This window comes from Rutilus rutilus (genome assembly GCF_951802725.1).
Source record: "Rutilus rutilus genome assembly, chromosome: 8".
Classification (NCBI taxonomy): domain Eukaryota; kingdom Metazoa; phylum Chordata; class Actinopteri; order Cypriniformes; family Leuciscidae; genus Rutilus; species Rutilus rutilus.
Genome location: NC_140222.1, coordinates 16,581,266 through 16,595,132, shown reverse-complemented (window position 1 = coordinate 16,595,132; position 13,867 = coordinate 16,581,266). Strand labels below are relative to the sequence as shown.

General features: G+C 39.0%; 3 protein-coding genes across 4 annotated transcripts in view; 1 reads left to right on the top strand and 2 right to left on the bottom strand.

The window, feature by feature from the left end:
• The window catches only part of LOC311295859 (uncharacterized protein), an 85,207-nt gene extending 72,312 nt beyond the window's left edge, over window positions 1-12,895 (bottom strand). The window contains exons 1-4 of one of the 2 annotated variants that reach the window (XM_084417396.1): window positions 12,503-12,895; window positions 11,878-12,201; window positions 11,173-11,454; window positions 10,878-11,015 (exon numbers count right to left, since the gene is read on the bottom strand). In XM_084417396.1, the coding sequence (XP_084273522.1) occupies window positions 10,894-11,015; window positions 11,173-11,454; window positions 11,878-12,201; window positions 12,503-12,560 (786 nt within the window). In that variant the 5' untranslated portion in view covers window positions 12,561-12,895 and the 3' untranslated portion in view covers window positions 10,878-10,893. Of the gene's footprint in view, window positions 1-10,877; window positions 11,016-11,172; window positions 11,455-11,877; window positions 12,202-12,502 lie in introns of those variants that run through there. The other variant, XM_084417395.1, reaches the window with a different exon arrangement.
• The window catches only part of LOC311295608 (uncharacterized protein), a gene marked incomplete at its 3' end in the record, with an annotated part of 334,919 nt that overhangs the window by 110,686 nt on the left and 210,366 nt on the right, over window positions 1-13,867 (top strand). The window lies entirely within an intron of this gene.
• Window positions 1-13,867, bottom strand: part of LOC311295867 (elastase-1-like) — a 304,045-nt gene that overhangs the window by 101,636 nt on the left and 188,542 nt on the right. The gene's annotated exons all lie outside the window — the stretch shown is intronic.

Here is a 13,867-nt window from a genome sequence, read left to right as displayed (position 1 = left end):
ATTTTTAAGAATTGTTTTTATAAATGCACTTGTCTGGAACACTTACCCTGTGGCCGATTTTCCGGCATTCCTCTGGACTGGCTTTGAATAACTAGACTCATCATGGTGAGTACTGGAACATACTGAGTCATCAGCCATCCAAATACCAGTTATTTTATTATAGCTTGAGTCATTTGAGACACTTGAGTCATTACTAGTTAGTTAACATGATCTTCACTTTAGAATACGGATCCAAATAGGGGTATGTAGTAACACTTGAGTCATTACTAGTTAGTTAACATGATCTTCACTTTAGAATACGGATCCAAATAGGGGTATGTAGTAACACTTGAGTCATTACTAGTTAGTTAACATGATCTTCACTTTAGAATACGGATCCAAATAATTAGTAGTTCCTATAGAGGTATGTAGTAACACTTGAGTCATTACTAGTTAGTTAACATGATCTTCACTTTAGAATACGGATCCAAATAATTTGTAAGTCCTATAAAAGTATGCATTAACACTTGAGTCATTACTAGTTATCATGATTCCATGCTGTAGTTACTAATGAAGAGCCAACCCGAAAGGGTAGAATCATCTAATCATTCACAGGATAAATATACACACACATATATATATATATATATATATATATATATATATATATATATATATATATATATATATATATATATATTTATATATATATATATATATATATATATATATATATATATATATATATATATATATATTTATATATATATATATATATATATATATATATATATATATATCCCTTAATCACTCTTTGGGGTCAAAATGACCCCAATGGACTTTTCCTTCAATTTTTTTAAATGTTACCTTCATCTCAGGGGCATGAAACTCTGTGACTTTTCCTAAATAATCTAAACATGCACAAAAAAACTGGGCTTGATTTGGTTGTTCTAAAGGTGTGTAAAAAAAAAGTACCATTTAAGGTCTTTGGGGTCAAAATGACCCCACATTGAAAATGAATGGGAAAATGAAAAAAATTACTTTTTTTAATTTTGTTTGTCAAAAAAATAACAGTAAATCCATTATAAATCTGAAAAATTCTACAAATAAACCAAGGTCTGGTCCTAGTGCATAAATAAAAAGTAGAACGAACTTTCTATCTCATACACACACATACACACACACACACACACAAACACACAGATGTATGTGACTGCAACAGAGAGCATTTTCACAGAAATTGACAATTAAAATAAACAAAACTGGCATAAATCTAAACAAAAATTACATTTAAATGAAGGTCTGGTCCTAGAGCATAAACCCAAAGTGGAACGAACGTTCTATCTCATACACACACACAAACACACACAAACACACACATGTATGTCACTGGAACAGAGAGCATTTTTATAGAAATTGGCAAATAAAATCAACTAAACTGGCATAAATCTAAAAAATGTCACATATGCAACATGGAGCTTGTTCCCACACACACACACACACACACACACACACACACACACACATACACACACATTACAGTCATGTCGTCAAGTGGTGACTTGTAATGTTTCTGCAAATGTATGTATAATAATTTGCAAAAGCAGATAATTCAAAATATATCAGAAAACAACAACAAATTCTAACTCTGACAAAACTACGTATTTTTTATGTATTTCAAAATGTTTAAATAAATATTCACAAAATATATATCATAAAGTTGTGAGGAGAAGTTGAAGCATCAAGAACAATGAAGTGAAAATGAATGAGTCTCTATGGCCCTCTATTGGATATATGTGGTCATTGCACTTTCTTTCTTTAATTATAATGTCTAAAGTTTTTCCACAAACCAGCAGATGTCAGTATTCTATCCCCAACACTTAGAGCAATGTCCAAAAACTATTTAGATTTAATTAAGATCATCATTTAAGTGATTTTTTCTTTAAAAAATCATTTTCCATGAGCCAATTTATGGCCTAGTTATGTAATTGTGCAGTAAATAGGTAAAAAACTTCAAAATTTCCACAAAAACACAGCATAAATGTATAGTTGAGAAGTAAATAAAAAAAATGATATATAGTTTTCCATATAAAAAATGTATATTTCCTTATGCAATCGCTCTTTAAAAGTTTGGGGTCAAAATGACCCCAAAGACCTTAAGTGTTGTCCTTTTTTAGGAGTGATTAAGGGATATATATATATATATATATATATATATATATATATATATATATATATATACATATGAACAAAGAGACATACATAAAAACAATTTTGAGAGGTAGGTTAAATAATAAAATAACTGGTATTTGGATGGCTGATGACTCAGTATGTTCCAGTACTCACCATGATGAGTCTAGTTATTCAAAGCCAGTCCAGAGGAATGCCGGAAAATCGGCCACAGGGTAAGTGTTCCAGACAAGTGCATTTATAAAAACAATTCTTAAAAATTATTTAGTTTATGAATAGTTCTCTAAAAGACAGCAGTGCATAGGCTAATTATTGACAGCTTTCCCAAATCATAAGTCTGCTACGCTACTACATATTGATAATTAGTGTACAGTATCTAGCAGTAATGTTAATCTAGTGCTAGTAATTTTTCCTGCATTAGTTATTAAGTTTTGCATGAATTGTGAATTTTTTTCATTATTTCTCTGGGAAGTATTAAAAAATTGTAGTTATTGATTAGTTATTAGTGAACTACCACTTAAATCTGTAAAAAATTCAGTAGTTCTCTGGGAAGTATTAAAAAATAGTAGTTATTGATTAGTTAATAGTGAACTACCACTTAAATCTGTGTGCTATTACTTACTAATTCGTTAATCAGAGTTACTTGTTAGTTAACTGTAGTTACTAGATTGTTAACATTGTGTTACTCATTTGTTCCTGTGTAGTTATTCATTAACGAAGGATCCGTATTTTAAAGTGTTACCCAAAAGTGTTTGCATGTTCCCCGAGATGCATAACATAATATGACCAAATCAATATTTTATATGTAAGAATATGCGCATGAGAGCGGTTTCAGTGCAGAACGACGCAATGAGTTTAAAACCCTCGCCACGTGGATCATAGATCATATACAGAACAGAAGAAGCATGTTTCAAGTTATTAAAGTGCTAATTTTGTAAATATTTACATCAATAATAATCATACTTGCAGGTTGTGATTCTGAGGAGCAAGCTGGTCCAAATGACCCATCTTTCAAGAGCAAGCGTTTTGCGAATCCCGCAGTGAATTTCGAGATTTGAGAAGCAGTCTTCAGTAAAATTACATGTTTGTGGGCGTCAAGTTATTTGCGGGCAGACAACGTGCAACATTGGTTGGCATTATGCAAATGTATCTTCTAGTGACGTAGAACCGCAAAGCAGTAGAATTCGAAACAAAACGCCTCGTAGGGGGTTCAGAGGCGATTTTTTTTTTTTGGAAGACAATAACTTTATTTATGTCCACTTTTATTTACAGTGCACTTTTAACTTTACAACTTTGCAGAACGTTAACATTCAAAAACAGCTATATTACACACTGCATGAAAGGGAATATTTGAAAAAACATAATAGGGGCACTTTAAGGACATATTTCATATACTAACTACAGTGCTCTAAACATGAGACTTTTCCCAGCTCTCAGGACCCTGGGTCATTCTAAAACTCGGGTAAATTGAATCTTGCTTCACTTTTTAACACTGCGCATACTTTACCCATGCAATTAATCCTATATTTTCATAAACTAGTCATTTCACACTTGTACATTCCTAAACCCTGGGTTAACGTTCTTATTTGCATATTTGCTGTGTCATTGACTGGATGAACCAGTTGACACATTTTTCTTCATCATTTTACATTTTTCCCCATCAAATGCTGATACTAGATTATTGTTTATAAAATGTGCAGTAGGCTATTTCCGTGATAGTCTGAAGGATGTTAATGAGGCACACGAGTGGCTGTCTGTTGCTAAGCAACAAGTGGTAACATTCCAACACCCCATTGTTTCACACTGTACACATATGGCACCACAATGCAGTTAACACAGCAAAAGCGAAGCTAACCTTCCAAAGCAGCATTTCATAACCCTGGGTTAAAAAACGTGCTTAAAAAGCCCTATGATCATTACACACAAACAGAAACAGAAGCACACATATCTGCAGTCATACACCCAAACACATCTTAATCTGACTCACTGCTGAAATAACACACACACACGCATGCGCACCCCCCACACACACACACACACCACAAATAAAACAATTTATCTTACCAATTTCTGAGCTTTTCTTTTGTAGAATGTCGGATCAGCATATGTTATTTCTTCACCACTCTGAACTGTTTGAACAATATAATAACAGAATGGTAAAAAAAAAAAAAAACTGAATAAAAGATTGTTTGAGAATTATTGTTGTGTTTTCTCTGCAACACTTTGACATTGTTTTAATATTATACTATGGGGCTGTTGAATGCTCTATTCTGATGGACCCTTTTCACACACTGTGTGTTTGCACAGGTAGTCTATCAACATCACAAATCTAGTAAAGTTTTTCATACTTTCATTTTTTTTTAAATTCCAATTCACAATTATGATGCTATATAACCAATCTATAATCAATCTCTCAAATTTTTACCTACTTTTGGAAAGTCGTGGAAACATGATAGATTTTTTTATTGTGTTAATGAGTGTATCCGCATAAACTAGAAGAACGTAAAGCTCATGGCATAAACTCTTTAAATACGTCCAAGAGTTTTACACTTTGGTCTGTTATTGTAAAAACACTGACTTTACATTTTCATGCTCCTAAACATGATGTGACTGTTTGATTGTCAGTCAGACAGCTCTAGGGGCAGTCCTTGGTCAATGAAATCTACTATGGAGCCCAGAGCATCTGCCGTCAGTCTAAAACTAGGTATCCGGTGTTTCTAGTCAAATAAGCGTATTTTCAAAGCTGATGATGTAACTTTAAACTAAACCTATGGAAATGTTTTTAAGAAGCACATGACTCCATAATGCCATGACTTTACAGTCTCACAATGACCATCTTTTGTCAGCGCCTCACCCATCAAAGTTTAATGAGTGTGTAGATGACAAGAAGCTGCTGAAGTTAGCATACAGTTTTATAAAGAAGCTAAAAGAAAATATAAATCTAAGACTAATTCTTGAGTGCTGACGGAAGTGGCACTTAAATGCTGCAAACTAAGGACAATGATGTCAATCCAAAATTGGCTATAAAATCACCTAATTAACACTAGAAGTGCCACCGAGCCTGTGTCTCCAGACAAGATGGCCGCCACCGAGCCTTTGTCTCCGGACAAGATGGCCGCCACCGAGCCTGTGTCTCCGGACAAGATGGCCGCCACCGAGTCTTTGTCTGTTCCTGAGCCGGTGTCTGTGTCTGAGCCGGTGTTTGTGATTGTTCCTGAGCCGGTGTCTGTTCCTGTTCTTGAGCCGGTGTCTGTGTCTGTTCCTGAGCCGGTGTCTGTTCCCGTTCCTGAGCCGGTGTCTGTTTCCGTTCCTGAGCCGGTGTCTGTTCCCGTTCCTGAGCCGGTGTCTGTTTCCGTTCCTGAGCCGGTGTCTGTTCCCGTTCCTGAGCCGGTGTCTGTTTCCGTTCCTGAGCCGGTGTCTGTTCCCGTTCCTGAGCCGGTGTCTGTTTCCGTTCCTGAGCCGGTGTCTGTTCCCGTTCCTGAGCCGGTGTCTGTTCCCGTACCTGAGCCGGTGTCTGTTCCTGTGCCATGGCCGCTCAAATGGTCGTCTCTACCATGGCCGCCTGAAGGATTGTCTCCACCCTGGTTGTCTCCACCATGGCCACCTGGAGGGTCGTCTCCACCCTGGCCGCCCGATGGACTGTTTGATCTGCCCTGGCCGCCCGAGGGACCGTCTGATCCGCCCTGGCCACCCAAGGGACCGTCTGATCCGCCCTGGCCACCCGAGGGACCGTCTGATCCGCCCTGGCCACCCGAGGGACCGTCTGATCCGCCCTGGCCACCCGAGGGACCGTCTGATCCGCCCTGGCCACCCGAGGGACCGTCTGATCTGCCCTGCCCGAGGGACCGTCTGATCCGCCCTGGCCGCCCGAGGGACCGTCTGATCCGCCCTGGCCGCCCGAGGGACCGTCTGATCCGCCCTGGCCACCCGAGGGACCGTCTGATCCACCCTGGCCGCCCGATGGACCGTCTGATCCGCCCTGGCCGCCCGAGGGACCGTCTGGGACCGTCAGATCTGCCCTGGCCACCCGAGGGACCGTCTGATCCGCCCTGGCCACCCGAGGGACCGTCTGATCCGCCCTGGCCAACCGAGGGACCGTCTGATCCGCCCTGGCCACCCGAGGGACCGTCTGATCCGCCCTGGCCACCCGAGGGACCGTCTGATCCGCCCTGGCCACCCGAGGGACCGTCTGATCTGCCCTGCCCGAGGGACCGTCTGATCCGCCCTGGCCTCCCGAGGGACCGTCTGATCCGCCCTGGCCGCCCGAGGGACCGTCTGATCCGCCCTGGCCACCCGAGGGACCGTCTGATCCGCCCTGGCCGCCCGAGGGACCGTCTGATCCGCCCTGGCCACCCAAGGGACCGTCTGATCCGCCCTGGCCGCCCGAGGGACCGTCTGATCCGCCCTGGCCACCCGAGGGACCGTCTGATCCGCCCTGGCCGCCCGATGGACTGTCGTCTCAGCCCTGGCCGCCTGTATGACCTGCTCCACCCTGGCCGGCCGAGGGGAGGTCTCAGCCCTGGCCGCCCTATGGACTGTCTGCTTCGCCCTGGCCGCCCGATGGACTGTCTGCTTCGCCCTGGCCGCCCGATGGACTGTCTGTTTCGCCCTCGCCGCCGGCTAAACCATCATCCCCTGTTCCTGTTCCCTTCCATGGACCTGGCCCCCCATCCCTCCCCCGGATCCTCCACCGTTCCACCTCCCTCCTGGACTCTTGTTTTGTTTGTTTGTGTGTCTTGGAGTGTCTGGTAGCTGCTCCGTAGAGGGGGGGTTATGTCACAGTGTCTGGTTTGTGTATCCTGGGTGTCCACTAGAGGTCTCTTCCCCATACTGTCACCATTACTTCTTGAACTGCATTTCCCACAGTCCTTGTCTGGACTCATCACTGATCATTGCACGCAGCTGTTCCCTATCACATTGTTAGTATCTGTGTATATATATACCCTGTCTGTTTAGTGTTTGTCACGGAGTTCTTGTATATTGTCACACCACTTTGGAGATCTGTTTCTTGCCTGTTTGTGTTTTGTTTCTTGTTTATGGACTGCTAATATGGATTTTGACCCCTGCCTGGACTGGTTTTATGATTACGGATTACCCTATTAAAACTACAATTGGATCTTACTATTTTGTGTGCGTGTCGTGACAGAAAGTATGTACTTTTTTTGACTTGCAACATTAGTTGGAAAAGTAAATTAATTATTTAATTATGATATATAAAACTTTCAGTAACAATATTTCAACAATTCAATTGTTCTACAATTCAGTCCACTACAATCCACAGGTGACCCTCAAAACTCCAACACAGAAACTCATACTCTCAATATAACAGAACATTATTTATAAACAAACACAAACAACAAAGACGCATAAATAGGTCTTAAATTCATAACATTTATTATCTACAAATATTTTAAACTGTTGATTCACAGGTCACAACAGTTTCATATTATATCAAGTGTAGGCCTAAGCATAAATAAATATATAAATAGATATTTTATATGTCCATTTATATATATCATTTTATTTTATTTATTTCCAAAGATATAAAGCCAATTTTAATATTTATGAAAACCTCCTGGATCTGGATCTGTTTTTTAAATTAAAGATTATTGCAAAAAGTAAAAAATAAAAATACATTTTATTTAATTTGGAGTGTTTTTTTATGGACTGTGTGAACATTGTACATTAGGCAATAAAATGTACAATAAAAACTAATTAAAATGAACATATTGGTCAAATTAAGACTGTTGAATGTCTGGTTGTAGGCTACAGTATGTCTGCTCTTTGAAAGTAAATCACATAGGCTAGCCTTATAAGCACAGGATTCAGGAAACATTTTTTTTGTTGTTGTTGTTTTAGGTGTACAATATCTGTATTGCCTTTAATGTCCATGTATAGTCTTAACACATCAGCTTGGATACTTGCATGGTTAAAAAACTGCTAATTTCAAGACGCTGATGTCACGTCAGGTCGCCACGTGGGTCACCCCTTCAGAAGTACAAGACGTTCGGATAGACGTTCGATCGGTCGGTCGGTCGTTCGGATGTTTCATTTTGGCATGGGGTGTGGCCATAGGCCTCTGAACGAGCTGCACATAATTCAAAGGCCTCAGAAAAGGCCTCAACGCCTCAGAAATTCACTCTTTTAGAAGTGCGTTGCAGTGGCGAACACACCATATTAGCTTTTTGAAAAGGATATATAGCACGGCGGATGGCACAGCAGGACAGCGGGCTTAGTAAAGTTTTTTTACTAAGCGGCGTCCAGGAAAACGGATGCCGGCATCCTCAGAACTGCAAGGCAGGTGGCTTGTCCCGCTGAAGGCTTTTCGACCGCGGCGAGAAGCCTTCCCATCCGGAGATCAGCGAAGTGGTGAGTTCACTGAAGGATATAAAATCTGGGTTTCCTAGGCAAGATCTGGGCGATTTATAGTCATAAGCCGCACCCATTTTGGCAGGCTCTGACGTGCCAGGGCAGGAAGTGCCCTGATTGGTTCATGCATCTGAGCCGCCTCGAAATAGGTTTGTGCAGTTGCCGCAGCACAGCCAATGACCACGCTGGATGCTCATCTGTGCCTACTGTGCAGCTGCACTGCGTTTAAAAAATTTGGCTTCAATATTCTTGAGAGAAGGAGTTTTCCCATAGCGTAAGCTAGCCTTACATAATACTAGAGACCTCTCAAAAGGGAACGAGAATTTTAGAGATCTATGCATTTTTAGATAAAACAAAAAACGTAAAAAAGTGTATTTATGGCATGTTTAGAATATGTTGGTACTAGTTTATGTATCTATCTAAGGAGTTGATTTCCAGATAATTATAAAATGCCTTAAAAATACTTAATTGTATTTACACTTTAAAGCTGCAGTAGGGAGTTTTTAGAAAACGTTGACTTAGCCTGAAAATTTGAACAAGCACAACTTACAGGTCACTCCCCCTTGCTCTCTGCTGCGCTACAGCACTTCCTCCACAGCTCCTCCCCCACAACGGAGCCTATTGTGAACGCGCAGGCTAGTAAGCAGGGCCACCGATTAAACAAATCAAGCAGGGATATTTACATGTCAAGCAGAAATGCGGCTAACTCTGCATCTGTTTTTAATCCTTTCAGGACACGTAGCTCCCTCCACCTCTGAAAAGCCGCTCCGATGTTTACTCTCGTTTTATTTTGGGCTCTGTCTAATTCTTTCTTTTTTGCTTGTTTATCATCATTGGTCTTTTTCTGTTTACGCGTCTTTGTTGTATGAGCAGGTGCCACTCGAGAAATTGGCAGTTTTGGTTATTTGTCCGCCATTAGCACAGCTGCGGCACCCCGGCAATCTTGATTTTGAACGACGGTACGCGCTGTGCAAGAGAGTGGTGTGATCAGCGCGTATACGAGCTTGATTGACACTGCTAAGACATTCCTCCTGGCTCTGATTGGTTGTTTCTGACCGGGAGCGGTGTATTTCTGCAAATGGCAATAGGGCCACTGGGAGGAACCAGAGGAGCTTGATTTTTTTCACAGATTATCTGTCTCATATTCTACTGTCAGGACATAATGACAGTTTTAACAAGTAAATAATACATTTTTACAAAAGTTACCTACTGCAGCTTAAAATAGTGTTATGGATTAGAAGTGCATATTATTAACAGCACATGTGTCTAACTGTTAAATGTGTGTACGTTTTCAGAAAGAATGTGAATAATGCTGTTTTTGAAAAGTTGTTTATTGTCAATTGCTACAAATGATTCCACATAAAGTACACAGTGGGGAAACATCAGCAAGTTTTGTGTTTAATTTTAACCCCCTCTATTCAGGGGTACAACACTAACGTTTATGAATCACAATTATTCTTAAGTTTGGGATTAAGAGTAAAAGAAGAGTATGTCAAAAAAAAAGTACGTCATTCTAAGAATTTTGACAGACTTAAGACAAAACTTTTACTCTGAGTGGCTTTATAAATACGGCCCCAGGTATTTTTTCAGTTTATTGCTATTGTTGTGGCAGCCAACAACAGCACAGCCTAACCCATGCGCTTATTTTTATTTTTTACAGTGTTCAAAAAGTTTCTGTTTAATTAATTTATTCTCCCTTTTTATCATTTTTTTAACAATGGGTGCCTATGGCGACTGGACATCATCCAAACGGAAGTCTATGGTGTTTCCATGGATTCTACAGAAGGACAACCAGAAATTGAGGGTACCAAGGATATGACGTCATTGACCGGCGACTCAATGACGTGGGGTATTACATTGGTTAAAATTGTGGATTTCTATGGATTTAAATATTGTTGGAAACATGTGAATAATGTAAGTATATAAGTCAAAAAAATATAAAGGACATGGTCCTAGTGGTTTTTGGATATTTTAATCTAAGAATCTTACATATTGTAACTTTAAACTTGCAGTTGCACTAGAGAGCCTGCTGTGAGCCAGGCAGTCACTTATCATTCAAACACACTTAATCAGTCTCCCTCTCTCTATATTAACTCAATATCAATGACTCTGTTTCTAGCTATAAAATTTGCTTTGGAATTACCAATGGAAGCTTGAGATAAAATGCATAAGACATCTGTCCTACACTAAAAAGTGTGTGTAAAGCACTTTGAATTGCCATAGTGTATGAAATGTGTTACATAAATAAACTTTCCTTGCATTGCTCATACAATTAAAAATATCAATATTCTACAGTGTCAATAACTCCTTATTTCAAAACAAATATTTTTACAGATGTTTGAGCAGAAAATAATTCTACTTGCCCTCTTGGTCTGTTTTCCTGCAGATCCAGAAGATTCTGACAGACACTACAATCAACAGAGATGCAGCAGCGGAGATCAGCGCTATATACAATGAGGGTAGGCTCTGCCTTTGATCTAAAGAAAATTAAGCATTAACATGAATGAACCTATCAATATGATCTACAAAAAACACTATATGAAATATCAGCAATATATAATTTGAGAAATCAGTTCAGTTCAGTATATATATATATATATACATATACATATATACATATATATCTCCACAGACCTGCACATGTGTGACAGAGTGTGTTGATGTCCAGATGTGTGGTCTGGTTGCTGATGGGATTGTTCAGCACACATCTGTAAGTGTTGTTATCCTGATATTCCACCTCCAGAGGTAGAGAGAGACTGATGCTGAGATCACACACACTGATGCTGGACAATACACTGATTCCTTTGTACCAGGAGAGAGTCACATGACTCATATTCAACACTGAACACACCAGTGAACAATTCTGGTGTGATGATGAAGAACAGTCTCTACTGATGAAAGGAACAGGCAGACGAGCTGAAAAACATGAGAACATAGATTAATGAGGATGAATGATATATACTGTAAGTAGATATTTAAGTATATGAGTAAAAACATTGAGAGGAACCAAGACTGATCAAAAGTAAAGCCTTGCTTAACAAGCAGATGAAACTGTCACCAAAGACCTTGAGGTGAATAATGAGACATGATGTATGAATAAAGCATGGAAATATTACAGACTGTTTGTATTATACTTCATTTCCAATCAAGTTGTAATTGTTAAATTACGTATATGTGTGTGTGTGTGTGTGTGTGTGTGGGGGGGGGGGGGGGGGGGGGTGGTATTCAGCTATTTATTTGTCTAGGATGCACAAATGCTAGCCTTGTAATTAACCTTAGCAAGACCTTTTTTAAATATTAATATGCTTATTTTCTTAAAATCTATAGTTCTCTACTCACCATAGATGGTAAGATTGAATGTGTTGAGCGGAGTCAGTGATCTGGTGCTGGTTACTCTATAAACTCCAGAGTCTGTGGTTGTGGTGTTTGAGATGGTCAGAGATCCGGTCTTCTCATCCAGCTGCAGTCTGTCACTGAATCTCCCATCAGGAAAGTTTGTCATATAGTTATCTCCTTTGATTGTAGCTATAAGACTGTCGTTGTGTACAGTCTTCCTTCTCCACATTATCACATCTTTTGTCTGTATTTCAGTATCAGAGTTTAGAGTGACAGATTCTCCCTCAGTCACGGACACTGACTTCACTTCATCAACACCAAACACTCCTGAGAAATAAACAGAAATATTCACTCAGAATTTGGAGGTTTGCCAGATTTTGCATTTTCTCCATTTTTAAACAATTTAAAAGTGTGGCATTGCAAAATATCTCTTCACTTCACAAATGTTAGTGTATAATTCAAGAATGTGGAATACATTGATGTAAATGGAAAATTAAAAATAAAATAATGAACAAATATATTTGAGTAGCCTATATTAGTCTGATAATAGAAAATGGAAATAATAACATAATGATGTGTATTGGACAAAGATAATATAAACACAAACGAAAGCATAACAAATACTTACCACTCATACTCCCCAAGCACAAACAGAATATAAACATGTCAAATATTTTCTTTGGCATTTCGCTTAACGGTTTAAAATAAAAAGCAGTCCCTAATTTTGAAAAGTTAAACACAACAGAAATATTGTATGAAACATTTGAACGTTCAATGTGTTGGGTTGAGGCGTTGAGCTGAAGTTAACAGTGCTGCCGGTCTGTAATGAAGCGGTTTACTGAAACTCTTCTACAGTTTGTGTGATTTAACTCCTCCCTCCTTTTACAAAAGTGTTTTTTTTTTTTTTTTTTTTTTTTTTTTTTATAGACCTATTTTAGTTTTACCAACTAATTACTAACAGTCTACAGTGACGCTCACGTCGCAAATCTATTTGTCCTTTGTTTCATAAGTAAATGTTGAAATACTAAAGAAATAGACCGGTTCATCCGTTTTCTGTCGGGTATTTGTCGTGTCGCGTTTTCCAATTCAGTGTGACTTCATCAACGGATTCTATAAGGTATATTTATGTGTCGCTCGCGTCCAATGTTGATGTTGGCTATACACGCCATATGGCAAGCCGTGTTAACATTTAACCCTTAAAACCTAGTCTCTATTTTCATGCTAGAAGTACTTATTTTTTAGATATGCTATAGCGTCTATTCCATTAAGTACTAGTACTTATTCATTAGCTACTAGTGCTTATTATTTAGGTAGGCTACTAGTGCCTATTCTTTAGATACCTTTTTAAAAGATACTAGTAGCTATTAATTAGATTCTAAAGTGCCTATTATTTTGGTACCAGTACTTATTTATTAGATACTAGTGCTTATTCATTAGTTAGCCTATACTTATTTATTAGATTCTAGTGCCTATTAAACTGGTACTAGTAGGCAACTTATTTATTATATACTAGTATTTTTTTATTAGTAGCCTAACTAGCCTACTTATTATTAGATACTTGTACTTATTAAGTAGATACTAGTACCTATTAAATAGATACTACGTATTCATTAGATACTAATACTTAACTTAATAGTGACTAGTACATTTTCTTTTGTTACTAGTAACACTTTTTTTAATTTAAATTTTACATTTTTTAAGAGGTTACTAGAGGTTACACACTGGCTGCGTGGCGTGTCCGTTTTTATTTCAGGTCCCATGTTAACTGGTTAGAGCTTGCACACTGCCTGCGTGACGCGCGTCGCAGGCGCAGCTTGAGCCGCGTGGAAAACGCGTGCATGCTAGAATTTTTCACACGACACACGCAAGCGTGTTGGAAGCGTTTCCAGGCAAAATAGAATAGGAAAAGATTTTTATATGTAATTTTGACACGAATACATATTAATAAATTACATTTAGATGTTTGAAAGTCTCTAGGTTTTGACATAAATGC